The sequence below is a fragment of the Hypanus sabinus genome, chromosome 8 (assembly GCF_030144855.1).
Source record: "Hypanus sabinus isolate sHypSab1 chromosome 8, sHypSab1.hap1, whole genome shotgun sequence".
NCBI classification, from domain to species: domain Eukaryota; kingdom Metazoa; phylum Chordata; class Chondrichthyes; order Myliobatiformes; family Dasyatidae; genus Hypanus; species Hypanus sabinus.
Window position 1 is genome coordinate 141,711,791 of NC_082713.1, and position 27,348 is coordinate 141,739,138.

The 27,348-nt window shown below is 39.8% G+C and overlaps 1 protein-coding gene across 6 annotated transcripts in view; it reads left to right on the plus strand.

Moving 5' to 3' along the window:
* The window catches only part of LOC132398500 (ELKS/Rab6-interacting/CAST family member 1-like), a 734,829-nt gene that overhangs the window by 386,804 nt on the left and 320,677 nt on the right, over positions 1–27,348 (plus strand). The window contains exon 16 of one of the 6 annotated variants that reach the window (XM_059978066.1): positions 16,437–16,470. The exons of the other annotated variants lie outside the window; for them this stretch is intronic. Within the exon in view, the coding sequence (XP_059834049.1) occupies positions 16,437–16,455 (19 nt within the window). The 3' untranslated portion in view covers positions 16,456–16,470. Of the gene's footprint in view, positions 1–16,436; positions 16,471–27,348 lie in introns of those variants that run through there. 6 annotated transcript variants of the gene reach the window in all.

Genomic DNA, 27,348 nt, shown 5'->3' on the forward strand with positions numbered 1-27,348 from the left:
AAGGGCTTCTGGTTGGGAAAGATTTGAATGATTTTGAGGGACACACTCATCTACAATTGTTTTAATAGAGTCTGTGACAACCATGGTATATTCATTCAGATCCTCAGATGAGTCGGGTCTGTGAATGCAGATTTAAGCATTTGTCAAATTAAATGTTAACAAAATGAAGGACACGTACAAACGAGCTGGATGAACTCAGCAGGTCGGGCAGCATCCGCTGAAATGAGCAGTCAACGTTTCGGGCCGCGACCCTTCATCATAATCGACTCTTAATAATTGGAAGTAATGATATAGGCAAGTTAAATTTGAAATTGAGGAACAGTTCAAGGCAGGAGCAAGTTTAAGAAAACCAAACTCCATCAAGCAATGTGAATCTTTTAAGAAGTGATGAGTATGAACAAAGTGTGGGTAGCTACAGTACACTGGTAAATAATCCAACAAGGCTAAACTGTTAAAAGTTAAAGACCAAAATTAAAAACACTGTGAATATGAAATGAATTATTCAATGCATAAATAGAGGAAAAACTATTAGAGACTGTAGATCTTGGTGGCCAGGGTAAGTATTTGATACTAGGATGGGTCTAAGGATAATAATTGGGAGGTAGAAAGGGGTAACAGTGTTGGCCCTGGTAATAAAGGATTGTATTAGGGCAGTAGTAAAAAAATAACATTTAATTAGAAGATCAGAAAGGAGAAAGAGTACTGGACAAGTGGTGAGGCAATAAAGGAGAGAAAACTTCAGAGCCAGTGGTTTATGCTCTTAACAGTTTGCTGCCATATTGGAGAGAATATTAGTTGTGAAATAGAAGAAGCTTGTACAAAGAGCTCCTTGTTTTGATTAGGCAAGTCAAATCAACAAAAATAATTTTTGACCACTTGTTCATTCATGACAATTTATTGGGCAAATATATATCAACCAAATATATAAAATAATCTGTTTTAGTTGATTCTGTGATGTAGCTGTCCCAGAAATAGGATGTAGATTATGCAAATAGATTAGGAAAAAAAAGGAAAATACTGAGGATACTCAGTACGTCAGCATTATATAGATACAGAGTTCATCACTATTAAAAAGGTGAAAAAATAAGCATGTTTTAAATTTTGGACAGTGCAAGGGTTAAAGAGCACAGAGGGAATATCTGTGATATGTGTATTTAATACCTAGTTTAAGGAACTGGACTCTGATTTTTTTTTCCATCTTTGAAACACCTATAACTCTTCCAGGAGGTATTTAAGGCTTCAAAGAGAAGACTGAAATGCACTCTAAAATATGGCCACCAGAGTGTCAAGAAACAAATGGTAATAACTAAAGACGCTTGCAATTTTGTTTGAAGATAAATATCACCCATAGCCCTTCATATTTCCCTTCAGTAAGCTCTTATTTCGTTACTGTCTGCTTTAGATATTTCCTCAGCAATGAAAGCCATATGCTTAAAAATTCATCCTTGGTTGGTAGTGCTAAATGTACGATATAGAATCCTGAACACATTATATCTGCCTCTGAAGTTCAGTCCTTTGAAGTAAATGGATGAATTTCAGAGGTCAAGTGCAAAATGGTGAATTGACAGTATAGCATGTTTAGTGCTACTAAACAATGATGAATCTGTTTGCAATGGCATGTTACTTAAGGAGAGGTCCCATACTTCATTGTATCTTCTCCCAAGCATCTTGACATTGTTTTATTAGATCTGTATTTGACACTCTTTCTGCGTCAGCTTGCTAAGACTGTTGGTTAACTTTTTCTAGTTGTCTGTGGTGGTATGAGCAAATGACTCTAAATATGAAGTAAATTACAATCAGCCTTACAATCAGCACATTCACAACCAATGTCAAGGAGCTGTTTGTAAATTAACATGTGATGAATGTGATGATCAATAAAGCTTTAGATTCCTTCTCGGTGCATGATCTCAGTCAGCTAGGGTAAGAAATTATTCAGATTCCAATTGTATCAACTCATGCTGCATAGAATAACCAATAATGAAATATATTAATGGCATTGTTAGCCAGGTGCTTGCAAACTGTTCATTTATTTCAAAGATGCACACAAGCAGCTATCTTACATCCATTTGGTTAACCTCTGACCGGCTTTGCATATTGCATTGAAATTTGATCATTACTTTGATTCAAGTATGCCTTGCCTTATCTTCTTGACACCTAAAGATATTTTAAAGCTGCAACAATTGGTAAAACTCTATTTTATGATTAACTTTGTCCCTCTCATCAAGGCATAATCATTGCCTAACCTATCTCACATTTCTTAATTCAGGTTCCTAATGAGAGAATCAAACCAATTGTACAGCAGGTGGTACAAACAAAAAGGATTTAGCAGCTTTTATTTTGGATAATACTATTGATGATGTCATTCACAAAAGCAACAGTATTCAACATGATAAAACTATATTAACATTAGAGAAATCAATAGTTCAGCCAACATAGTTCAGCAATTATGTTACTTGCAATGTTCGCAAGTTTTTTCTCTTGAAACTGGAAAGATTAACTCTATTTCTCTCTGCACAGATACTACATGATGTACTGAACATTTTCTGTCTCAGTTCTCACTACTAAGATTTTTTGAACTTGCCAAAAAACTCTTTGCAGCCCATCCTAAGCCCATGCAAGTGATATTCTTGAGCAATCCTGAATTATTGTGTCTCAATGCAACCAATACAGAAATAGGCATTACCTGGCACACTCATTCCCAAACATGTCTCCTTTTGCAAAAACATTTCTCAGCAACTGTTTGTTTTGAGACAGATATTTCAGATAAATGAAATATCACACCAACTTTAATCATCTGCTCACGAGTGCATGGACAAGTATGTCATAACATCCCTCTTTTTATCAGAACAAAGAAAAGGACCAATTGTATTGACAATTAAACTCAATTTCTCTGGAGTTTGCTTTCCAGTATATTTTCATGGAATTAACTTTCAAAGCATTCATTAATCATGCCTTATATCTCTTGTTACGTATCCCGTAACTGGATAACTTACCAGCAAAGATAGAGAGGTCTATTGAAGTCTGATGTCACTATTTTCAAATGTTTTTATTTATAAAGGGGCACAAAAGTAAGGTTAATACAAACATTCAGATAATGCATGTCGTCAATACTCAATCTGAATCGCGGGTATAGTAATAATCATCATTAAGAAGTAATCTCGACTGTTGTCTAGGGGATAATATATTGTCCGTTGGAAATATAAAAGTCACTCAGAAGTCTGCAGACTTTAGCCTTTCGGGAAATCGCTGGGTTTCATGTGTTTTAGAGGGATCGGTGAAAAACGAAAAAAAACTTGCCCGGGTCTTTATGAAGCCACTCCGTAAAATAAGGGGAACGTTGTTTCCCCGTTGTTAGTTCGAAGTCCTTCTCGGTATTATCAGCCACCTGCTCCCCAGGCAAAGGAGTTAGGAGCGCACATGGCGTTGAGTGGCTTCCAGCTATTACGGGAGCATTGAGCGAGGGTGTCCTTCTGGTGCGTCGCTGGGGTACTGCCTCCTGCAGTCCCCTTTTATCTTGACTTGCAGAGTTGTAGATGTCCATCAAAGTAGGGTGATGCAATCCCCACCCCCACATTGCCCGAGGATGTCCAAATGCATGGTAGCTGTCACATAGCAGGGACATGCACATCACACAGGTGCCTCTAAGAACAATGGCCAAAACCGTTGCATTGTCTCTCACTTTCTGGGTCCGAGACCCAAGTTAATAGCGATCTTGCGATTCTCTGGAAGGAGGGGGCTGCTCCCGCCCCTTCGGCCCCTCAGAGCTGTGGTACATTCATAACACTCTTATGCCTGTCACAAATACATAGCACATTATTTCTGTTTGTATGAGCATATATACAAAATATAAAACATACTAAAATTCAACTTTAACTTCAAACTACAAACTACACAACCTCAAATAGGACATGGTCCTTCTTTATAAAAATTACATTAAAATGTCAAATAATGTCACAGACTTATTGTTGAATTGTTCACACAATTATTCAATGTGGGACAAAGTCTTCTAGATTTTGTGGCCTTTTCACTGTGCGGCCAGAACGAGTTTTTACTGTTTTGTCTGAGTCCTAATGTTTGTTATTTGCACGTTTCAACGCTTGTGTTAGTATTTGTGTTGTGTCATTACCATCTGCTGGTGTTTGGCTGTGTGCATTTGATGGGGTACGCACACTGTGGTCATTGATCTCAGTTGCTTGACCTGATCTTGCCTGTTCATGTGTGATTAGCTTTTCAGGCGGTTCTTAGCCATCTTTCGTAGATATGTGCGATTACATCAGTAGATCCCAGAAGGGGTTAGAACATATGAACGCTCATCAAGGCACCAACACACAATTGCTTTCTCCCAATTCTTTTTACCTTGCACCAGGGGTTGCATGCGCATGGTATCCCCTTCGTCGAGTGGGGCAAGATCTTTGGCTGATTTGTTGTAATTGTCAGCCTGTTGCTGGATGCATTGTTTCATGCGCTTGCATTCGTGTACAACTCTGGGTTCCAGTAAACTTGCTGTTTTAGGCAGGAGTGTGCGTGTGCAGCAGTTCATCAGACGCTGGGCGGGACTCATGCTGAGCCCTTGCGAAGGTGTGTTGCAATGGTCTAGAAGTGTGATGTAGCGATCTGCTCACGATTTGTTGCTCTTTGTGAGGATCCATTTCGCTGTTTTAACTGCTGATTCAGCTTCTCCATTCGCTTTGCTATTTCCGGGACTGCTACACAAGTGCTCAAAATCCCATTCTCGTGCAAATCTGTGAAACACTGCTGACATGTATTGCGGCCCATTATCACTAACCACTTGTTTTGGGCTACCATATCTCGCAAAATGAGCCTTCAATTTGCAAACAATGGCAACGCTGGTCATATCACAGAGAAATTGCTGTAGTAATCAATGGTGACGAGGTACTCTTTTCCTTCGAATGTAATTAGGTCAGTACCTATCTTTTCCCATGACCGAGCAAGTACCTCATGACTCATAAGCAATTCTTTCTGCTGACTCATTTCGTATGTGCGACAAACATCACACGTAGCAATATATTGCTTGATGTCGCTGCTCATGCCTGTCCAAGAAAGGCATTCGCGTGCGCGTCTGAGGCATCCTTCTACGAATGAATTCTTTCCTTCATTTGCTTTCACTCACTTTGCGGTATGATGACACGCTCACCTTTGAAGATTAAGCTGTCTTGGACTGCGAGCTCATCCCTATAGCTATAGTAAGGTGTGAGTTGTTCTGGTAGTGCGTCTCGTTCGTTCGGCCATCCGCTGATGATTACGCGTTTCAACATCTGTAGTCTGTCATCTTTTGCTGTTTCTATGCGAATCTGCTCTAGATGCTCATCATGGATTGGCAGGTGCAATAGCATGTTAACTTCGTCGAAGCTGTTCTCCTGGCCCGGAGTACCGCTAACTGCTCGCGATAGCGTATCTGCGAGGTGCATAAGCTTTCCTTGACAGTAGGTGATGTCGAAATCACAGCTCTGCAGGCAAAGAAGCATTCCCTGTAGGCACTTTGGTGCCTTCTCTAATGTCTTCTCGAGTGGCTTGTAATCGCAGAGTACTCTTGTGAAGCAGCCAAAAGTGTATTGATGAAACGCTCAAGTGCGAAAACGATTGCAAGCATTTCCTTTTTGATCGCTGCGTAACGTGTTTCTGTGTCCGTTAGCGATCGGTCGCCCATTCTGGAGGCATGCTGCCCCTAGGCCTTTGTTGCTGGCGTCACATTGGATGGTTAGCTCTTCCTTAGAATTGTAGCATGTTAACACCAGTGCTGTGGATACCATCCGCTTGATTTTGGAGAGAGTGTTTTGCTGCTCAGCTGACCTCTCCCATGCTACATCTGGCTTTGTCAGCTGTCTTATTGGCTGAAGGGTATCAAGAGTATCTCAAGGGAGATTTGGTAGGAAACGGCTCAGGTAGATGACAAATCTGATCAATCGTTGCACTCCCTGCACATAAATGGGTGCTGGCACGTTGATAACGTCAGCGACCTTTTTAGGATCAGGCTGAAGTCCCTCACTTGTGATGAAATGCCCCAAAAAGGATATCTCTGTCGCTCTGAAGACAGATTTGTTCTTGTTGAGCCTGGTATGCTGCTCTGCACAACGCTGTAATAGCTGCTCAAGTTTCACATCCTGGTGGTCCTTCCAGCGCTCAATGTAGTTTGTGCTGGAATATCTCTGATGAAATGCTGGTTCCAAACAGAAGTCTGAGCTATCTATACCGCTCGAAAGGTGTGTTGAAGGTGGTGAGCACACTTGATTCACGGTCCAATTTCACTTGCCAGAATGCAGAACTCATATCAAGCTTGTTGAAAACCTTAGCCTAGTCAAGATCTGGCAAAATATTCTCTATCACCAGAAGGGGGTAGTGTTCTCTCCTCAGCACTTTGTTCAATGGTCGAGGGTCAATGCATATACGAAGATTGCTGTTCTTCTTCTCTGCAACCAGTAGCTGGCTAACCCACCTTGTAGGTTCATGGACTGGAGCTATCACCTTGTGGTCTACCAGTTGATCAAGTTTGGCTTTCACTTTCCGCTTCATAGCGTAAGGTAGACGTCGTGGGGGTAACACTGTGGGTTGAACTTCATCAATCTGCAGGTGGACTGCACCCGGAAGCTCCCCAAGTGCATCATTGAACACCTCTGCATAGCGTTCTTCTGGTGTGCATTGTTTTTCTCTAAGTGTAGATGCATGCACCCTGCGAAAGTTGTCATTGTTGACCGTAATCAGCTTCTTTTGTTGGCTGGCCCTGCTTCCCAGCAATGGTGTAAAGTCATCAGTGACCACGACAAATTCAACAGAATACTTGTGGTTCGTCATGGGGTTACGCAATTTCACTCTGCACATCCCTTCTGGTAGTCTTGTTCCACATCATCAGCTTTTTTGTGCATTGTCTTAGTGTGTGATCTACTCCCTCCAAGTATTTGCGGGGTAAAATGTTAATGCTCGCCCCGCTGTCGACTTGGAAGTCTATTGGCTTTCCCTTGATGAGCATCTGTGCAAATACGTCATCCTTTGTCTTCAAACTGTTGACCCACCAGTACGACATTGTCGATAAACTCGGTGCTGCTGTCACTGTCAGTTTGGTCATGCATGGGCTTCTGCTTGCATACCTTTACAAAGTGATTTTGAATGCAATACGCCTTGCACACCTGTCTGTATGCTGGGAATTATTGCTTGTCTCTTGCATGTTCCGTGCCACAGTACTTGCAAGAGTTCACTTTGCTTCTGTGGCTGTTCAAGGTGCCTTTTGCTCTGGCTCCACCACTAGCACTAGCCTGCTGTCCAGGATACTTTGAACCTTTCTTATTAGTGCAAGGTTTAATCCCATGGACAGTAGCGGACCTGCTATCTGCAGCTGTACTGAATGCTTGTAGGTGTGATTCAGCCATTTCTGTGCTTTTTACAGATGTCAGTTCTGTTATTGAGCATTAGCTTTCTCTCTTGTAACAGACCTTTTCTGGTTTGGGAGTCATTAATCCCCAGTACGATCTTGTCTCTCAGCAGACTGTCTGACATACACGAGCAAAAATTACATATCTTTGCAAGAGATCTAAGGCTGGCAAGAAACCATTCAAAGGTCTCACCTTGTTCTTGTTGCCACTTATTGAACAAGTACCGTTCATATGTCTCATTTTTCTCACCGATAGCTTATCTATCAAATGCAGCTAAAATCTTTGTGAGGTCTTGGCTTTCAGCCTCATCTGAGAATACAAAACTGTTGTAGACCTCAAGTCCTGACAGTCCAATTGTACGCAAAAATAATGCCATGTGGTATGCTGGAACTTGTTTGTGCAGTTGTGCTATGATGCTGAAGTTAATCCACATCTGCCACCATGTCTTCCATCCGTGTATCAGTCCACGGTTGACCGTTACAGCCGGTGGCAGGCAAATGCCGCTGACTGGGGGAGGCCTTCTGCCCCGTCCATGGTTCCCCGGCACGAGGTTGCTCATGGGTGCTGGGTACTGCTGAGATTCTGCTGTCTCACCTCCAGACATTGTTACTGCACCCGTCTCTATTTGTGGCTAATTGCTCATCTCAGTTGACGTTTTTCTACCCTTATACTCATTCTCCGATGTTTCAGAGATGTGCTGTTATTATGCTGCCAACTGCAAGTTGAAAAAATCGGGCAGTGCGGTTGATAAAAAGCAGTTTTCCGAGCACCACTGCTGCCACAATGTTTCAAGACAGATATTTCAGATAAAAACAACTGCGCATGTGCACCAACTTTAATCATCTGCTCACGAGTGCATGTACAAGTATATCCTAACACTGTTCATGGCAGTCCTCTCCGTATAGCTGCCAGTCATATAGAAACATAAGCTTTGAATTTCAGAGAAAGGAATAACACAAGTTTGTATACTGTAGATTTGCCTCTACTTTTGCAGTAGCAAACTGAACAGCAACAGATTGAGCTCATCATTGTTCGTTTGCATTTTTAGCAGTTTTGTCACTTTTTCATCAAAGGATGTCAGGGTTAAAGGTTGGAGGTATTCCAGTTGCTTGTAGTTTTTCTCATGATGTGTAATGTTTCCCTGAAAAGAATCATAGTTATTGTGCTTTATCTGAAAATCTGATGCATCCACATATTACAACAGACTGAGATTCAAATAGTAATAGCAAGTCATGAAAATTAAGATGTAGGGCTTCAGGTTTTGCAGATAATATTGTGAGAGAATGTCAGCTGTGAGTGTAAGGATATCAGCAAGTAGTATATTAGAAACCCTGTCACAATTCTTGAATATTTTATGTAGTATTGAATATACTATAATACATTCTAGAAAACTGGGAATGTTTCTTTACCTTACCAACTTGCAACGAGTGGTCAAACACTTTACAACAGTGTATTACCATCTGCAGTGAAGGTTAGCAGCTAGTATATGCTTTCAGTAGTTTTCACTTGTATTCACTCATGCATTTCAGACTAGCTCTGTTCTTCTCCAGCTCCATCTGCTACATAAGAATCTATTTGAATAATTTCTGCTTGCCGCATTCAAAGTGTATTTCTTACATCAGTCATCTCCTAACCCAGTATTGTTACATTGCTGTGCTTCAAGAAACCTTTAAATTTCCACCTTTTCCATTGAGTTACTGTTGCATTTTTAATCCTTCTTCATCGTCTCCTAACATAAATAAATCATAGAAGGTAGGACTTGACATGAATTGGTTTCAGGAAATGTGTTGCATTAAGACTTACAGCCAAAAGTCTTGCATTATCACATTCTGAACTCTTAAGAAAAACAACCCTTTCAATTTTATGGATTTAATGGGATAGACTAGTTAATCAAAAAACTTTGTATACTCCAATTTACTCTGAACAAGTCATAGGAGATCTAGTGACAACATAAATACTTAAAGAATGCCTCATGGGTGCGTCCATATGTGGATACACATATGTACGTACATCCCATGTGCATTCATGCACATACAGGTGCGCGCGTGCGCGCGCGCACACACACACACACACACACACACACACACACACACACACACACACACACACACACACACACACACACACACACACACACGCATGTACATGCACACAAACATCAACAATATTTATCTTTGCAGACACAACCTTTCTCCGTAATTTTGTATATATAAATAAGTGAAAACATAAGAACCAGATGCTGGTCAGCAAAATCTTTGACAGAATTATTGTACCAATTTAATCAGGTAATAACCAAATGGAAACTTGATATAATTAGAAATACAGTATCGTTTAAAAGAGATATGGGGCACTAGCAAACACATGTGGATATACTGCCAAACATAAATAAATGGAAGTCTTCAAATTACATAAGTTTGTAAAAATTTCTCTTAGTCATGAAACTGTTAAAAGGATTGAGCTGCCAAGCATTATGCCTACCCAAACTATAAAAATAATTATAATGCTAACGTTAGATTAAGTCTAGGAATCTCAAAGACTTTATGGATTTCACTTTCCATGGCAAAATGTGCCCAGTGTCCTGTCACAATTAGGGACAGGTTCCCATTGGAAAGTAGCTGAATTGGTACAGTACCTTGCTGATGGTAAAATACCTTACCACTCCTTCACAGGTGATACCAGTTCTTTACCAAGCTGTTAGCAGTTAAGAGTCTTCCATCCTTGCTTTAGTGAGTAGATCTGCTATTCAGTGATCCAGCACCACTGTGATTTAAGTGCAACTGAAATGCTGGAAGATGGGAGATCACAGGCTGTGAACACCTGGAAAGGGCTGGGATTTCTAGCTCTATTGGAACACTGGAAATATTATGCCTCATGTTTTCTAAGTCTGGATAATGCGCGATTTGGGAAAATTGAAAATGGTAGCACTTTCATGAATTTTCTGCTGTAATGATTGAAGGTTGCAGGTGTCTTAAGTTTGAGAGATGCTGTTGAAGGGAGTCTTTGGAAATTTCTGCAATGTAGATGGTGCACTTTGCATTCGTGGTGTAGTGGTGCAGTGAGTGTATATTTAGATGGTATATTAAAATACAAAGTAAATTTATTATAAAAATACGTACAGTACTATGCAAAAGTCATAAGTACACATATATAGCTAATGTGCCTAAGAGTTATATAGCTGGGGTGCACAGCACTGTATTTGTCAGTGTGGAGTGGAGAGTGTGTTTGTAAATCTGATGAGAACAAACGACACTGGAATGTGAGGGTGGAGGATTGTGGGAGGGATGTGGGACAGATGGCAGAGAAGGAGTGCCTGAGACGGGTTGGCACAGGTGCAGACACATTTAGTCTCGAGACACCAGTCAAAGTCATAACAGATTCAGATTCAGTTTCAGGTTCAGTTTATTGTCATTTAGAAACCACAAATACAATGCAGTTAAAAAATAAGACAATGTTCCTCCAGAATGATATCACAAAAGCATATGACAAAACAGACTACACCAGAAAATCCACATAACGTTTGGCAATCCCCAATCCAGAGTCCAGAGAGGCTGCTGCATATTAATATCGTGCTACCTTCTTAGCATGTTCCCCGGAAAGGAGCTCCAAATCCACCAGACAAACAAGACCAAAAACTAAAGCTACAAGACCTGCACAAAACCACATAGTTACAACATATAGTTACAACAGTGCAAACAATAGCATAATTGATTAAAAAAAAACAGACCGTGGGCACAGTAAAAATAGTCTAAAGATGTTAAAGGACTATAAGTTCAAAAGAAATCACCACACAGTTTCCACAAGTCCCCAGGGTCCTGACAGACTCGCTATCCCACGCCAGCAGCAGAAGGGAATACCCCCGTTATGGACTTCCACGGCATCGCCCGACTCAGCCTCGCAGACGCAGCAGACAATGAAAGCTCCGTCGAAACCAGCCTTGCGGACGCAGCACACACCGAAAGTGGCCTGACCACAGCGGACTCCGAGTCTGTCGAACCTCCGAGCCGACGACCATCCCCTCCGGCACAGCTTCTCCGAGCACCATCCTCTGCCGAGCGTATTAAGATGGCCACGCCAACGGCCATTGGCAACGCGACCCTGAGGACTGGGGGCCTGTTCTTCCCAGCAGAGTCCCAGACCTCAGCAGCAGCAACGAAGAAGGTCTTCCTAGAGATTTCCCGATGTTCCTCCGTGCTCCCACGTCCGTTTTCAATCAATTGTGATTGCGCATGGCACCCCACTTCACAAATAACAGATATGATGCCGAACAATTGGTTTATTAGTCATTATTGTTTGTGTGTCTGGTGATTCCCCTTTTCCCAACCATGATTCCCCTCTCCCTGACCCTTTCTCACTCTCAGTCAGCAATAGAGACCCATATCAGAATCAGGTTTATCATCGCTCATATATATGATTTTTTTTTGCGGCTGCAGTACTCTGCAATACATAAAATTATGACAATGCTGTGCAAAAGTCTTAGGCACAGGAGTTATATATATGTACCTCAGACTTTTGCACAATACTGTATATGTCACCATATACTACCCTGAGATTCATTTTATTGCTGGCATTCACAGTAGGACAAAGAAATACAAAATAATAAATGAAAAGCTGCACACATACAAAGACTGACAAACAGCCGGTGTGCAAAAGAAGAAAAACTGTGCAAGTACAAAAAAAAATACTGAGAACACGAATTGTACAGTCCTTGAAAGTGAGGCCATAGGTTGTGGAATCAGCTCAGTGTTGGGGTGAGTGAAGTTATCCACATTGGTCAAGAGCTTGATGATTGAAGGGTAATAACTGTTCCTGAACCTGGTGGTGTAGTGCTGGTGGCTGATGCTGCTGATCAAATCAACGTACTTGTTGGCCACTGAGTACAGCAGAGTGAATGGTATGAAAGTTTGCTCACATATATATTTATAATGTATTCAATTCACAAGGTACCAAGGTAGAACATACAAGGTGAATGGTAGGGTGCTCAGGAGTACAGTAGAATAGAGCGATCTAGGAATGCAGATACAATATTCCCTAAAAGTGGCGTCACAGGTAGATAGGGTAGTAAAGAGAGCTTTTGGTACATTGGCCTTTATAAATCAAAGTATTGAGTATAAGAGTTGGAATGTTCTGGTGAGGTTTGGTAAGGCAGAATTTGGAGTATTGCATGCAGTTTTGGTCACCAAGTTACAGGAAGGATATTAATAAGGTTGAAAGAGTGCAGAGAGGTTTACAAGGATATTGCCAGGACTTGAGAAACTAGGTTACAGAGGAAGGTTGAATAGGTTAGGGCTTTATTCCCTGGCATATAGGAGAATGAGGGGAGACTTGATAGAGGTATATAAAATTATGATGGGTATAGATAGAGTGAATGCAAGCAGGCTTTTTCCACTGAGGCTAGGGGAGAAAAAAAACAGAGGTCATGGGTTAAGGGTGAAGGGGGAAAAGTTTAAAGAGAACATTGGGGGGGCTTCTTCACACAGAGAGTGGTGGGAATGTGGAATGAGCTGCCAGATGAAGTGCTAAGTGTGGGCTCACTTTTAACATTTAAGAAAAACTTGGACAGGTACATGAATGAGGGGTGTATGGAGGGATATGGTCCAGGTGCAGGTCAGTGGGACTAGGCAGAGAAATGGTTCAGCACAGCCAAGAAGGGCCAAAAGGCCTGTTTCTGTGCTGTCAAGTTCTATGGTTCTGAGTGGAATTTTAACTTTATGGTTTTGGATGTGTGAACTTATTCAAATTTGTAAATAATCAGAGCTGAGATGTGGATGTAGTAAAATACACACTTTACTTTTTGCACTAGTGCATGATTTCAGAGAGAAAATGGCCATATTGCATGTGGATGATATAAATTATAATAACATGTTTCAGATACATTTGAGTATATTCCATTTTGTGAATAGAAACACTAATCCCAAATATCCATAGTATTTGGACTTGTAATATGCTTATCAATAATCCATTTGTAGGATCATTATGGGACACTAACATCACAGGAGATCAGGATCATCACCAATGATGTGCCTGCAGCATCCAGTATGGCTGGATATACTGTTGGTTGGTAACAGTAGGGGATAGTGAGAGGAGAGAAGTTTGAGAGTGGAATTGAAGTAGGTGGTTGAGTGATATCAGTGTACCAACTACAGTACTTCATACTATATTCCCCTGTATCTCCATTTTGTTACGATATACATTGAAACTCTCCAATTGGGTCCCTTGGGACCTGACATGTGCCAGATCACAGGAATTGACCCTTAATCATGTTCCTCTGAGCAGGAGAATGGTTCTTTTTAAAGAAGAGTTCCAAGAACTACCCATAAACCAAAGTTTCTATAAGTTGGAAATGTTGCCTGCTGATAATGTAGATGTTGAGCATATTGGTTAGTTAGGTATAGATTAATGCTGATCTTAATTAATTGTAGATTTTAGTTAGAATTAGGTAATTAGTACAGGTTGAGTACCTCTTAGCCAAAATGCTTGGGACCAGGAGTGTTTTGGATTTTGATTTTTTTCCAGATTTTGGAATATTTAATGAGATAGTTTGGGATTAGCCTAATTTCCAACTCTGAATTTATGTGCTGCAGTCTTTGCCTTACACTTGTTTATCACACGTGTACACAACAGTAAAGATTAATGCATACTATTAATATAATGAAAATAAATGTGTGCAGAGTAAAAAAAGCAGCAGAGCAGCATTGGGAGAATACCTGAATCAGGTCTTGAACAACAACAGACAACGGCAGGCTTTCAGTCTCCACCCACAATGCCACGTTTTGATTTATAGATTATAGTACACTCTTACTTTTTTAGGTTTTATGTAAGGTATAAAACAATCAGCAGTGTAGAGCTGTTCTGGTGCCAGATTTTCATGATCAGTAGACGTTTTACGAGAGTTACAAGAAGTCCAAGTGTGACCTATGGAAAGCCACCTCACAGGTGAAGTGGCAATTCCGGACTAAACTTGAATGAATGAAGAATGCTCTACAGTTGTAGCAGGGCTTGAATACTATTACCTTTTATAAAGCTAAATCAAGTGACATAGGTGACAACAGGGCTTCACTTTCAGATGAGCTCAATACTTTCTATGCTTGCTTTAACTATCAAAACCTGGAGGAACTATCACAAGCTCTCACAGTGCCCCCCCCCCCCCATGATCATTTGATTTCAATCTCTGAGGTCAAAGTTGCAGGCAGCCTTCAAGAGGGTGAATCCACAAAAAGCATCAGGCCCAGATGGGGTACCTGGCCAAATATTAAAAACCTGTGCTGATCAACCTGCTGGATTGTTCACTGAGATCTTTAACCTCTTGTTCCTGCAGTCTGAGGTATCCACCTGCTTCAAGCAGGTTTCAATTATACTGGTGTATAAGAATAACATGATAACCTGCCTCAATGACTATTACCCTGTAGCACTTACATCCACAGTGATGAAATGTTTTGATAGGTTAGTGATGAAACGTATCAACTGCTAAACATGAGGAAGTCTGCAGAGGCTGGAAATCCAAAGCAACATACACAAAATGCTAGAGGAACTCAGTAGATTAGGGGGATTATGGAAATGATTATGGATAATAGATTATGGAAATGAATAGGTATTTGATGTCTCAAGCCAAGATTCTTCTTCAGGACTGAGAAGGAAGGGGGTACAAGACAGAATAAAAAGGTGGGTGGAGTTAAAGGAAGCGAGCTCTAGGGGATGTCAGGTGGATGGGAAAGGTGAAGGGCTGGAGAAGAAGGAGAGGAGAGTGGACCACAGGAGAAAGGGAAAGCAAGGGGAGAGAGAAGCAATAGGCAGACAAAAAGAGGGAAAAGATCGGGGGGTGGGGGGGAGCTGATGGAACGTGATTACCAGAAGGAGAAATCGAATGTCTTCAGGCTGGAAGCCACCCAGACAGAGCAGAAGGTGCCGCTCCTCCACCCCGAGGTTAGCCTTACTTCGGCACAAGAAGAGGCCATGGACTGACACACTGGAACAGGAATGGGAATATCAATTCCTACCTGAGCAACAACTTGGATGAGCTCCAATTTGCCTGCTAGAGCAATAGGTCCACAGCAGATGCCATCTCATTGGCTCTTTGTTCAACCCTGAAACATCTGCATACATCAGGATGCTCTTTATCATCAACAGCTCAGCATTCAGTACTATCATCCTGTCAAAGCTAATCAATAACCTTCAAGACTTTGGCTTCAATGCCTCCTTGTGCAAGTGGATCCTCGATTTCTTTCCTTGCAGACCCCAGTCATTTTGGATTGGCAACGACATCTCCAGGATCTCTATCAGCACAGGCACACCACCAGGCTGTGTGCTCTACATGTTTATGCTTATGACTGTGTGGCTAAACACAGCTCCAATGCCATATTCAAGTTTGCTGACAACACCACTGTGAATGCCAAATCAAAGGTTGGAGATGAATCAGCATACAGGAGGGAGATTGAAAATCTAGCTGAGGGGTCCTATAACAACAACTTCTTACTCAAATGTCAGTAAGACCAAAAAGGTGATTATTGACTTCTGGAAGAAGAAACCAGAGACCCATGGGGCCAGTCCTCACTGGAGGATCAGCAACTCTAAATTTCTCAGTGACATCATTTCGGTGGACCTGTCCTGAGATAAGCATGTAAATGCAATTATGAGAAAAGCACAGCAGCGTCTCTACTTCCTTAGGAGTTTGCAAAGATTCAGCATGACATCTAAAGCTTTGACACCATTATAGATGTGTAGTGGAGAATATATTGAATGGTTGCATCACAGCCTGGTATGGAAACACCAGTGCCCTTGAAAGGAAAATCCTGCAAAAAGTAGTAAATATGGCCCAGTCAATCATGGGTAAAGCCCTCGCCACCATTGAACACATCTTTTCAAAGGGGTTGTCACAGGAAAGCAGCATTCATCATTAGGACGCCCAGCACCCAGGACATGCTCTTTTCAAACACGAGAAAATCAGCAGATGCTGAAAATCCCAAGCAACACTCAGAAAATGCTGGAAAAACTCAGCAGGCCAGGAAGCATCTATGGAAAAAAGTAAACATGTCAACTGTTTGTTCTTTTCCATAGGTGTTGCCTGGCCTGCTGAGTTCCTCCAGCATTTTGTGTATCATGCTCTTTTCATGATGCTGCCATCAGGAAGAAGGTAGAGGAGCCTCTGGATTTACGTCAGCAGTTTTAGGAACAGTAATTACCCTCAACCATCATCCTCTTGTACCAAAGGCGATAACTTCACTCAACACTTGCCCCATCATTGAAGTGATGCCACAACATATGGACTCACTTTCAAGGACTCTTCATCTCATGTTCTCAATATCTTTTGCTTATTTATTTATTTTTATTATTTCCTTATTTTTGTATTTGCTCAATTTGCTGTCTTTTGCACAGTGATTGAATGCCCAGGTTGGTGCAGTCTTTCATTGATTCTACTATGTATTTATTGAGTATGTCCACAAGAAAATTAATCATTGTTTTATATGGTGTCATACATATATGTACTTGGTAGTAAATTTACTTTGAATGTTGAACTTTAAAAATGTTATGCCATGTTTTTTCTTAAATTGCTGCACCCTGCTGAATATTCATAATTACTTTCAATTTTCAATTCATCCTGATAGATCTTTGCTTGTTTCATGATCAGTATACTGTTATGCTGCATGTGTTCACTCTGATGCTGATAATACACCATTGAGATGTTTATTTTTCACTTTATGCAGTGTTTTCTAATTTTCATTAACTTCTGTTCACTTCTCAGAACAGTTTGTGGTGTGTAGTGATCTGCACATCACCTGGGAACCTTCCCAGTGCCTTGTGCAATTTTCCATTTGTGACTCACATCAGTGCTCAAGAATAAACTTAAATTTCAGACGTTTTTGGATTTTGGAATTTTGGATAAGGGGTACTCAACCTGTATAGATATAAACTACATATTCAAAACAGGAAAAACCATGGTAGTTGTTGGATCACAGAATACAGGACAATAGAGTTTTGACCTGCAGTAAAATATTAACTACATCCATGTCTTTAAAGATCTTGAAGTCCCAGTTCACACAACTTTTGACTCAGTCCGATAATGTACTTTTTAAACCAGAGAAGATGTAATCCCCAGTAAATGAAGATCTTGTCTCCAGTTCTGCATTTCTGATAGCTCCCAAATTGTGAAAGACAATGCTGGTATCATTGTCTTTTGCAGAGTTACCGCACCTGGGAACCATTGAAATACAAAGCAGTATGACGAAACTGAAGATGAATAAGATAGACGTAATATATAGAATGGAAACATTACACAGAGTCACCTAGTGGTCAGAAAAATGACTGACTTTTTTAAAGTGTTTTATCAGGAACTGATATTTTGGAATGGGGATTGGTAGGTAGGTGGTAATCTGAAAACGTAAAACTCAATTGTGTACCTCTGCTCTGTCCTAAAACTACTATACATTGTAATTTTTTTTCCAGAAACTTCTAAATTATGCTTTCAAATCCCTGTCATTTAATCTTTTTTTGTCTCCAGTCTGTTGTGCTCACCCTTGTGTGAAACACGGAAGGGCATTTTTCAGTGTGAGGATGACATAAAAACATTTATTGCAGTTGAAGGTTATCATCCCACACCAGAGAAATATATTTCCTCACATTGCCATATTTTAATAGTTGTTGAATGATTCATGGTAGATTCAAATGCTGTATAGTTTCAGCAATTATCCAAAGTAAACATGGTATGGATTCAGTTTCACATTCAGATGAATAACAGAACTAATCAGCACGTGATTGAACTACCATGCGTATACCAATTGAAGAAAAGCTCTGAACAAAATTTATGGGAAAGGTAAAAGTCAGTAGATGATATGGAATTAATTTTCAAAAGTGAAGGAAGAGAAAACTCCAGCTAACACATGTAACCTCATAAGCAGTTACTTGAATATCACAACCTATGACCTCCTTGATTGCTGTGTGTAACGTCTAAGTAAAGAGATAGAACCAAGTGACAACAGAATGAGGTGAATAGCTCAAAGAAAATTTTACTTATGTGCATACAGGAGAAGAAAGTCCATTCATGCATAATTAATAGAGTTCAGTGGACTGAAGTACAGTATGTCAAAATTATGTCACTCAGTTCTGCAAGCTGTTGGATTCCATCTTAAGCATGTCATATAATGTTGATGAAATGTGATTTGCATGCTAAAAAGGAACTTACAAATTCAAATAATATTTGGATCTTTGTTGACACATGCAAATGTACGATTACATTTATCTGGCATCAATACCAGCTCCAGCTCTTTCTCCAAGAATACCAGCCAAGGGAATTTCCACTCCAAAAGCATTTTGCATGTGATGGAGGCAAAATAAGAATAATACTTGCAGCAAGTGATGTAGGGGATCATGGACAACAACAAATATGTATGAAAAGAATGCTAATATATTATTGAAAAATCTTAATATCTACAGTTTAAATATTACTGCGACTTTCTTTTAATCTTCAAGTTTACTGCTGCCAAGTAAGTAAGACATATTTTCAAATACAGTAGGTGTAATTTTTATTTGACAGATGACATTGTGAGATAAAAATTCCAATATTGTAGCTGCCTACTTGACTTGCACATTTCCTGTCATCCTACCCACCAAAAGGGCTGTTGAAATGCAAAGTGCTGATTAGGACAGGACTTCTTCACGTGCTTCCTCATTGACGGCAGACATGCAGACTTAAGATATTAACGTGAAGAAAGTTGCATTTGGTTCTGTGAACACCTTTGTAAAAGATTGCCAAATGCTTTTTCACCCCAGAAGTATTTTATTTAAGCTCACCTTCAAGGTTAAATAGAAAATAAGATAGATTATTTCCTAGGATGGATGAAGATCTTTTTCCCTTTTCTGTTGTTCATTATGTTTACATTGTATTATATCTTAAGGTAAATTGCTTTTTTTAAACGAAGAGTTATTAGAATTTGCCATGTTATCACAGATTGGGGGTAAAAGCAATCTTCAGATTGACAACTTCTGGAAAAAATTGTGGATATTTATGCATCAGGGCTGATTAATATCATTTCAAGATAGAGATAATGAGAAGTAGTTACTATGAGATCCCAGGAGGATGCACGTGCCAGTTTCTTTCATTAATCTGTGATATAATATGAAGGGGAAATAATGCAGAATTGTTGATTCAGTACTCTGATTTTGAAAAAGATCTTTTAAAATATTTTATACTAAGCCACAAGGTAAGAACCACATTAGAAAGCAGTGAAGGAGCTGTGTGCCCATTGGTGTATTGAAGTAACAATAATAAAAAAAGTTCATGGTTTTAGTGCAACAATCTGGTGATGGAACTCAGTGGGTTGAGCAGCATCTCTGGGAGAAACGGAGTTGTCAATGTTTCATGTTGAAACTCTACAGCAGGACTGGATTCTTTGGTTACTACTGATGCTTATTGGCCCATTGGCTCCTCTTGGAGATTGTTGCTCGTTATTCCAGCATGTGAAGTCTCTTGTGTCTTGTTGATTTTGTTGATTCTGCAAGGAAATCATTACTATAAAATTGGATCAACAAAAAATAATAGCTGGATTACAGATACCTCATTCAAATGTGTATAGAATGATTTAGGCTAGAAGCAACTATATTTATCAGGGTTTTCTGCTAGAAAAATACATTGAGTAGTAGAACAAACAAGGGAAACAAAAGGCGAGCAGCCAAAATTGAAACTCCAAGACTAGTTTATTTAACAACTTATTAATTTGTGTATTCCAATAACAATTCAGATGTAAATAGCAAAGAATTTTTTTAGTTTTGTTTCTGTCATTTCTTCTGTGCTCTGCCGAACATGTATTCCTAAAAATTTATGTGCACAGAAGCAAGTTTGTTTTATTCTTTCTTTCCAACAAAGATCTTTATGAGGCTTAATTAAGTATTGTTAGTTCTGCAGCTGAAAGCCCAGCACTATTTTATACATTTTTCAAGGTAGTTTAAAAATAAAGCTGCATGTCAAGGGGGCTTCCTTTCATAAATGTGTTAGTTGTTAAGGAGTTATTGCAAATTTGTTACATCTGTGCAATGTTATAGCCTTGCCAAACACATATGGGGGATAAAGTTATTATCAGAACAGTTTTACCACACCACAAATGAACCTTGAGTACTCTATACTAAAGAGGCAGTTGGTTTGCATTACAGACTGTGAGAGTAGCAAAATATACTATATATGAACCTGGTAATTTGATTCTTTGTATAATAATAGCAGTATACCAACAACAATGGACCTGAACCTTTCTAACTTGTTTTTGTTTTAAAATAGATAACTTGACTTAATTTTGAGATTAAGACCATAAGATATAAGAACAGAATTAGGCCATTTAGCCCATTGCATCTGCTCCACCATTTCACCATGCCTGATCGAATTTTCCTCTCAGCCCAATCTCCTGCCTTCTCCCTGTATCCTTTCATGCCGTGACCAATCAAGAGTCTATCAACTTCTGCCTTAAATATACATAAAGGCTTGGTCTCCACAGCTGCCTGTGGCAAAGAATTCCACAGATTTACCACTCTCTGGCTAAAGAAATTCCTCCTCATCTCTGTTCGTAAAGGATGCTCCTGTATTCTCAGCCTGTGTCCTCTGGTCCCAGACTTTCCCACCATAGGAAACATTCTCTCCACATCCACTCTATCCAGGCCTTGCACCATTTAACAGATTTCAATGAGGTCACCTGTCACTCTTCTGAATTCCAGTGAATTAAGGCCTAGAGCCATCAAATGCTCTGCATATGACAAGCCATTCAATCCTGAAATCATTTTCATGAACCTCCTTTGAACCCTCTCCAGTTTTAGCTCGTCCTTTCTAAGCTAAGGGACCCAAACCTGCTCACAATACTCCCAAGTGAGGCCTCACCAGTGCTTTATAGTCTCAATATTATGTCCTTGGACATCATTAAAGACAATTATCTGCAATTTTACTGTGATCTTTCCCCTTTCAAATTAATTCTTAATAGTATTTTAGATGAAACAGTTAATGAGACCTTTGAAGTCATCTTTAAATCTAATACAGGCCTTCCATATGCAGCAGATTTGGTTATAAACTTCCTTCAGTGTATAGCTGAATTGCTATTCTATACATTCTCTTTAAGTTGGAATGTCTGAACTTGTGCACAATATAATGATGAATAATATAAATTGGGGGAACAATCCTTTTTTCAAGAATTACTGACCTTGTTTGATCTTTACCTATTAAATCCTGCAGCATTGTATTTAAAAAAGAGAGCACCAAAATCAAAGCTTCAACCATCTGGGGCTTGTCTGACAGGGAGTGGTGATCAGTCATTTAACACAGCTTCTAGTTTGTTTATGCTTGGCACACCATCTAATCCCTGTACTTTGTCATGATCCCTTTAGTATTTGCGTAACCTTCCCTATCTTAAAGCTTTCCTTGTAGTGATAAGGGGCATTTATTTCCCTTGTCCACTCAAGGATCAAAATGTAACTTTGGGGTTATCTCTTCCCACTTCATTGCCTAACCTTACCATTGTGTGCAATGAACACCTTTCTGATAATTAACTGGAGCAAGAGGGTAGAGAACAAGAAATAAATCATAGTCAACAAATAATTGTTTCATTGTAAACTCATCAGGAAGCATAAAAAAGTGATTATTTTTTCAATTGTATTTATTCAATTTGTCTTGATCATAATTGTCAACGACAAATTGAGAGAATCATACTAAATGGTTCAGATTTTTTTTTATTTTGCTGTCTTATTATAGTATCAATAATACTGTCCTGACTTCCCACCACCACCTAATTCTATCTGTTTATTATCCTCTCCCAGTGTGGATCCACCCATGACCTACCAGCCTCCATATCACTCACTTCCGCCTCCCACCCCCATCGCATGTAGTTCTAGATACTGGCAGTTATTCCTCTTCCCTCTCAGTCCTGATTCAGATCTCAACATAAAATATTGACCTTTGCTCCAATATACGCTCTCACCCCACTGAGTTCTTGCAGCACTTTTTCCAGCAATTTATTTTGTCTTTGGTAAATATAGATCCAACTGTTTACTTGTACTTGAGATCTAGCATGACCTGTTGCCTCCATAGCTCTGTTATACCTTACAGTCTTACAGGGCGTACTATTCCTCTGTAACATGCTCATGTGGTCAAACAAGACTCTACCTCTGAGAAAATGCAGATCTCATAATAGGGAGATAAATTGATCCCTCTAGGCGAATACAGTGACAAGCTTAGAAAAATACAATACTCAATCCAGTCATAATGATCAAGAACGGAAGCCAATTCTAAATTAAATTAAATTATGTCAATGAGATTTGATAAGGATATCTGCATCAACCACATCTTGATAGGATTGAAAATATAAACTGATCTTGACGCAATCAAAATTATTATTTCCATCACTCCAACATCAAAACAAAAGCAGCAGCAAAATTTGCTGCAAATAGTTTAATGCTGAAGATCTCAAAACCCTGCAAAAATGGCTATATCAGTATCTCAGGAAACCTGAAAGTCCCCAACTACAAGCAACAGAATGTCCACAGGCCCTACAATGCCCTGAAATCTGGTAGAACATGAGAGTGCACCAAACACATTTTTTCTTGGACAGCTAAATACTGATATACAAGTATTGACTTTTTTGAGAGGTGATTCTTGAGATATGGAAAAAATCCATATTTTCCAGTGTTTTGTAATAGGACCTTTTATCAGAGGTCAATATTAGTCAATCATATCAAACAAGTTCTGGTGTTTTCTGGTGTTAACCTGAAATTCATAGTACCTATGAAGTGGCTTCTTTCCTTGGACATTTAACTGTTCAAGGAAAAATGTGTTTGGCACACACTCATTCTACCAGATAGCTGTGAACCCCAATCTTCTAAATTGTGGATTATTTACAGGAGGCACCTCAAAACTTTAGTCTGGATATCCCATTTCAACAATAAACTGACCAAACATCAGGTTCCTAGTCTAAGCTAACAGCTGCAACCCAGGGCCAAATTCATAAAGTCGCAGTTCTTTTTTAATCTGTCCTAGGAAGAGATTACCATCCCAATAAAGGAAAAGATACAAGGACGTTCTCAAAGATTGATTGAAGACATCCACATTTCTGACTGACTTGTGGCAATCCCTGACTTTTAACTGCTGAACTAGAGCATTCAGCATAAAACTGAGACCCTTGTTAATTCAGCAAGCACAAAGAAGCCCGGCATAAAATACCAAAATATATTGATCTCAGTTTGAATATTTTCATAAAATGAGCATCTGCACCTCACTGTGAATCTCCAAACCCCATTCTCATTTTTATGACTCATATTCCTCTTCTTTATGGTCCAACTTTGCTCCTCTTCACTTCCTTGATCTCATTTTCTGTGATCCTTGTCTATCTCTATGACCTCCATTTTCTCTTATTTTACATTTTGTTCCCATTTCCTCTTGGATCTCCTGTTTCCAGGTCTCCCTATAATATATACATTGTCTCTCTTCACTTGAACCCAGTTTCCTGCCAATGTTATTCCCAAACTTCCTCTCTTTTATTCCAGTCACTATTTCACACCAGCTTCCAGCTTCTCAGTAGCTGTCTCAACTTTTAGACATCACGCTAGCTTCCAGAAATTTGCAGTGAGTGAAACAGTTGCTGTGCATGATGTAATTCCATGCTCCTGCCATTCTATTGGGAAACAGTGTGTGCATGACAGTGTTGCAACCATGTCTTTAACATTTGTTCCTAGCGAGCATGCTCCCAATGGTAGCATGGAAATATGGAATTCACCCTGTAAAGAATATTTTCTAATTTCTAATTTCAATAAGGAAATCTTCCCCTACTCATACTTTATCTCAACAGTGGTTGAAAAGTGATCTGCAGTGCATTTTCACTTGACTTGAAGATTAACTTTTTGACCAAGCTGCAAAATTAATTTCTATAAGATTTACTGTTAGTCACTGAAATTCTGAGGTGGTTTCTACAACTTTTGCTCTTATAAAGCCAACATTAAAGTTGTTTAACTTAAATATGTGGAAAATAAGGTGTCTCTACTGAGTAGGGCTGATATTTATTGCTCTCTGCAATGGCAGTCATTCATGCTTTTGTACAAAAGAGGAAAATCTGCTGAAGTGTTTTTAAGAATTTGCATATAGTTATTGGTCAAAGATAGGAGACTTCGATTGTTCAGAAATTGCATCAGTGCTGAAGAGGATCACGATACCTGTACTACGTTGTTACCTTACACATATCCATGCTGGTGCAGCGTAGTGATGATGTTTGATCAAAATATTTTCACAGGGATATTTCAGTTTGAGTGCAGCATTAGCTTTAAGTTATTAATAGTGGATCATCATGATTAGTGGCTCAGGACACAAATTTTCTGACCATTTCTGCCCTTACTGGCACCAGGCCTTTGGCCATTAAAGTCCATCTTCCCATTAATCAGGAACCAAAGGACTGATGGTATGTATTGTCTCCTGCTGCTTCAGTCCTAAAGTAGCAGTAGAAAAGATTTGACGTTGGAGACTTAGGGGTATGTCTTCAATACAAGAAGGACTGAATCTTCCTGAGCTTGGAACAATGTCCCAAGAAGTTCTATGACATAAGAAATTCAAGGTTATTTCTCTGATGTTTTGAATTCTACCTTACACTCAAGTAAATGCAGCTGGTCTACTCCCAGTGCTCAAATCTAAGTATATGCACTTTATTGTTGTCTGCTACATCAAAGTAACCTGACCAAAGGAGAGCTGAGACTTATCTACAAGCTTTCAGCTGGGTGCAGGAAGAGCAAGTGGAGAAGCAATTGTCAAAAGATAGGGTAAAGTTGCCCTGACTGGACATTCAGTCAACACTCCACAGGTTCTGGAGTCAGGTAGTGAGGTATCGTGGGAAAGATGCAGCATGTAGCCTTGCTGTTCAGTTGCCTATGTTTATGCCAGGATGTTATAATGCAATACTTACTCTTTGACAACCATAGCCCTCATCCATTGTAGCTTCTCAATGTCTTAAAGCTTTATCTGTCGTGAAACCTGCAATATTTTTTTCACAAAGCTGACTATGACACCTAACCAGTTTCTTTTGAGGAACAGAGGATGCCTCATGTAAATGCAGCATTAACTAAGTCATGAGGAATCATTGAAAAATATCGTGTAGCTGAATCGCCAGTTTATCTATAGTTTAGACTTATTTGAATGCACCATATTATAATCAGCAGCTGTTAATAGGCAAGAGAAAATATGCAGATGTTCGAAATCCGAGCAGCACACACAAAATGCTGGAGGAACTCACAGGCCAGGCAACACCCAGCATCAGGGATCCCCACCACCAGGCCATGCTGTCTCCTCACTACTGCCATCAGAAAGGAGTTACAGGAGCCTCAGGACTCACACCATCAGGTTCAGGAACAGTTATTACCCTTCAACCATCAGGCTCTTGGACCAGGCCGGATAACTTCACTCAACTTCACTTGCCCCATTAATGAACTGTTCCCACAACCTATGACCTCATTTTCAATTGCTTGTGTATTTATCAGTATTATTTCTTTTGTATTTACAGTGTGCTGTCTTCTGCACAGGGTGGTTTGTCCTATGAGGCGCAGTCTTTCATTGACTATTATAGTTATTGGATTTTTTGACTATGCCTGCAAGAAAACAAACAGGGTTGTATATTGCGACATATATGTATTTTGACAATAAATTTACTTTGAATTTGGAGAATTAGTATTACATCCAGGTGCAATCTTTATATATTTACAGATGAGTGGCAATGGTTCATTTTAATTACTTATTTATTTAGAGATACAGTGCAGAACAGGCCCTTCTGACCCATCAAGCTGCAGCGCCCAGCAATCTGCCTACTTAGCACTCATCTAATAACAGGATAATTTACAATGATTATTTAATCTACTAACTGGTAGGTGCTTGCAATCACTATAATCAACAGCTGTTCACAGAAGTATTTTTTAGTTTGCATACTGGGATTATGCAAAGCTATGAAGTATTTTTGTTGAGAATCCCTAAATGAAGTCCTGTGAGCATCCATATCTGAGTCCATCCTTAATGTTCTGAGACAGGGGTTTTGATATCTGGATTGTTGGGATCTCTTCTAGGAAAGATATGACCTGAATCCAAGGAGGACCATTATCCTTGTGGACAGATTTGCTAGAGCTGTGGGGGAGGGTTTAAATTAATTTGGGAGGGGGGGTGGAAACTGGAATGATAGGGCTGAGGATGGGAAGTTGGTATACAAGTAGATGCTGTGTGTATTGAGGCTGTGAGGAAGAAGTGGCAGATGATAATAGAAAATTGCATTGAGTGGGATGAGTTGAAGTGTAACATGGTGGCATGAAGTCAAAAAGGGTGATGAATACAGAACTAAAGGGGTTATATTTCAATGCAAACAGTATATGGAATAAGATAGTTGAGGTTGTGGCACAGTTAGAGATTGGCATTTATGACGTAGTGGGCATCGTGGCTGAGAAAAATCATTGTTGTGAACTTAGCATCCAAATATATGGTACTATGCAAAAGTCTTAGGCACATATACATAGCTATGGTGCTCAAGATGTTTGCACAGTACTGTATTTGTGAACATGGAGTGCTGTAAAATAGGTATGAACAAAGTGTGTTAGAAATGGCAAGGGTAGAGTGCCGTGGGAGGGTAGTTAGACAGATGGCATGACACCAGGCAAGGTCATTTGGTTCTAAATGATTAGGTTATTGATCATTACAGAATGTCTTTCTGGTGCTTCCCACTCCTTCCCTTCTCCCTTCCCCTTTTCCCTTCCCCTTTTCCCAACCATGAATCCCCTCTCCCTGCCCCTTTCCCACTCTCAGTCCACAGTACAGACCCATATCAGAATCAGGTTTATCATCAATAACATGTGTCATGAAATTTGTTTTTTTTGTGGCAGCAGTACTGTGCAAAACATAAAATTACTGTGCAAAGTCTTAGACACCCTAGCTATATGCATCTATCTATCTAAGACTTTTGCACGGCACTGTACACATTGTATCGAAAGG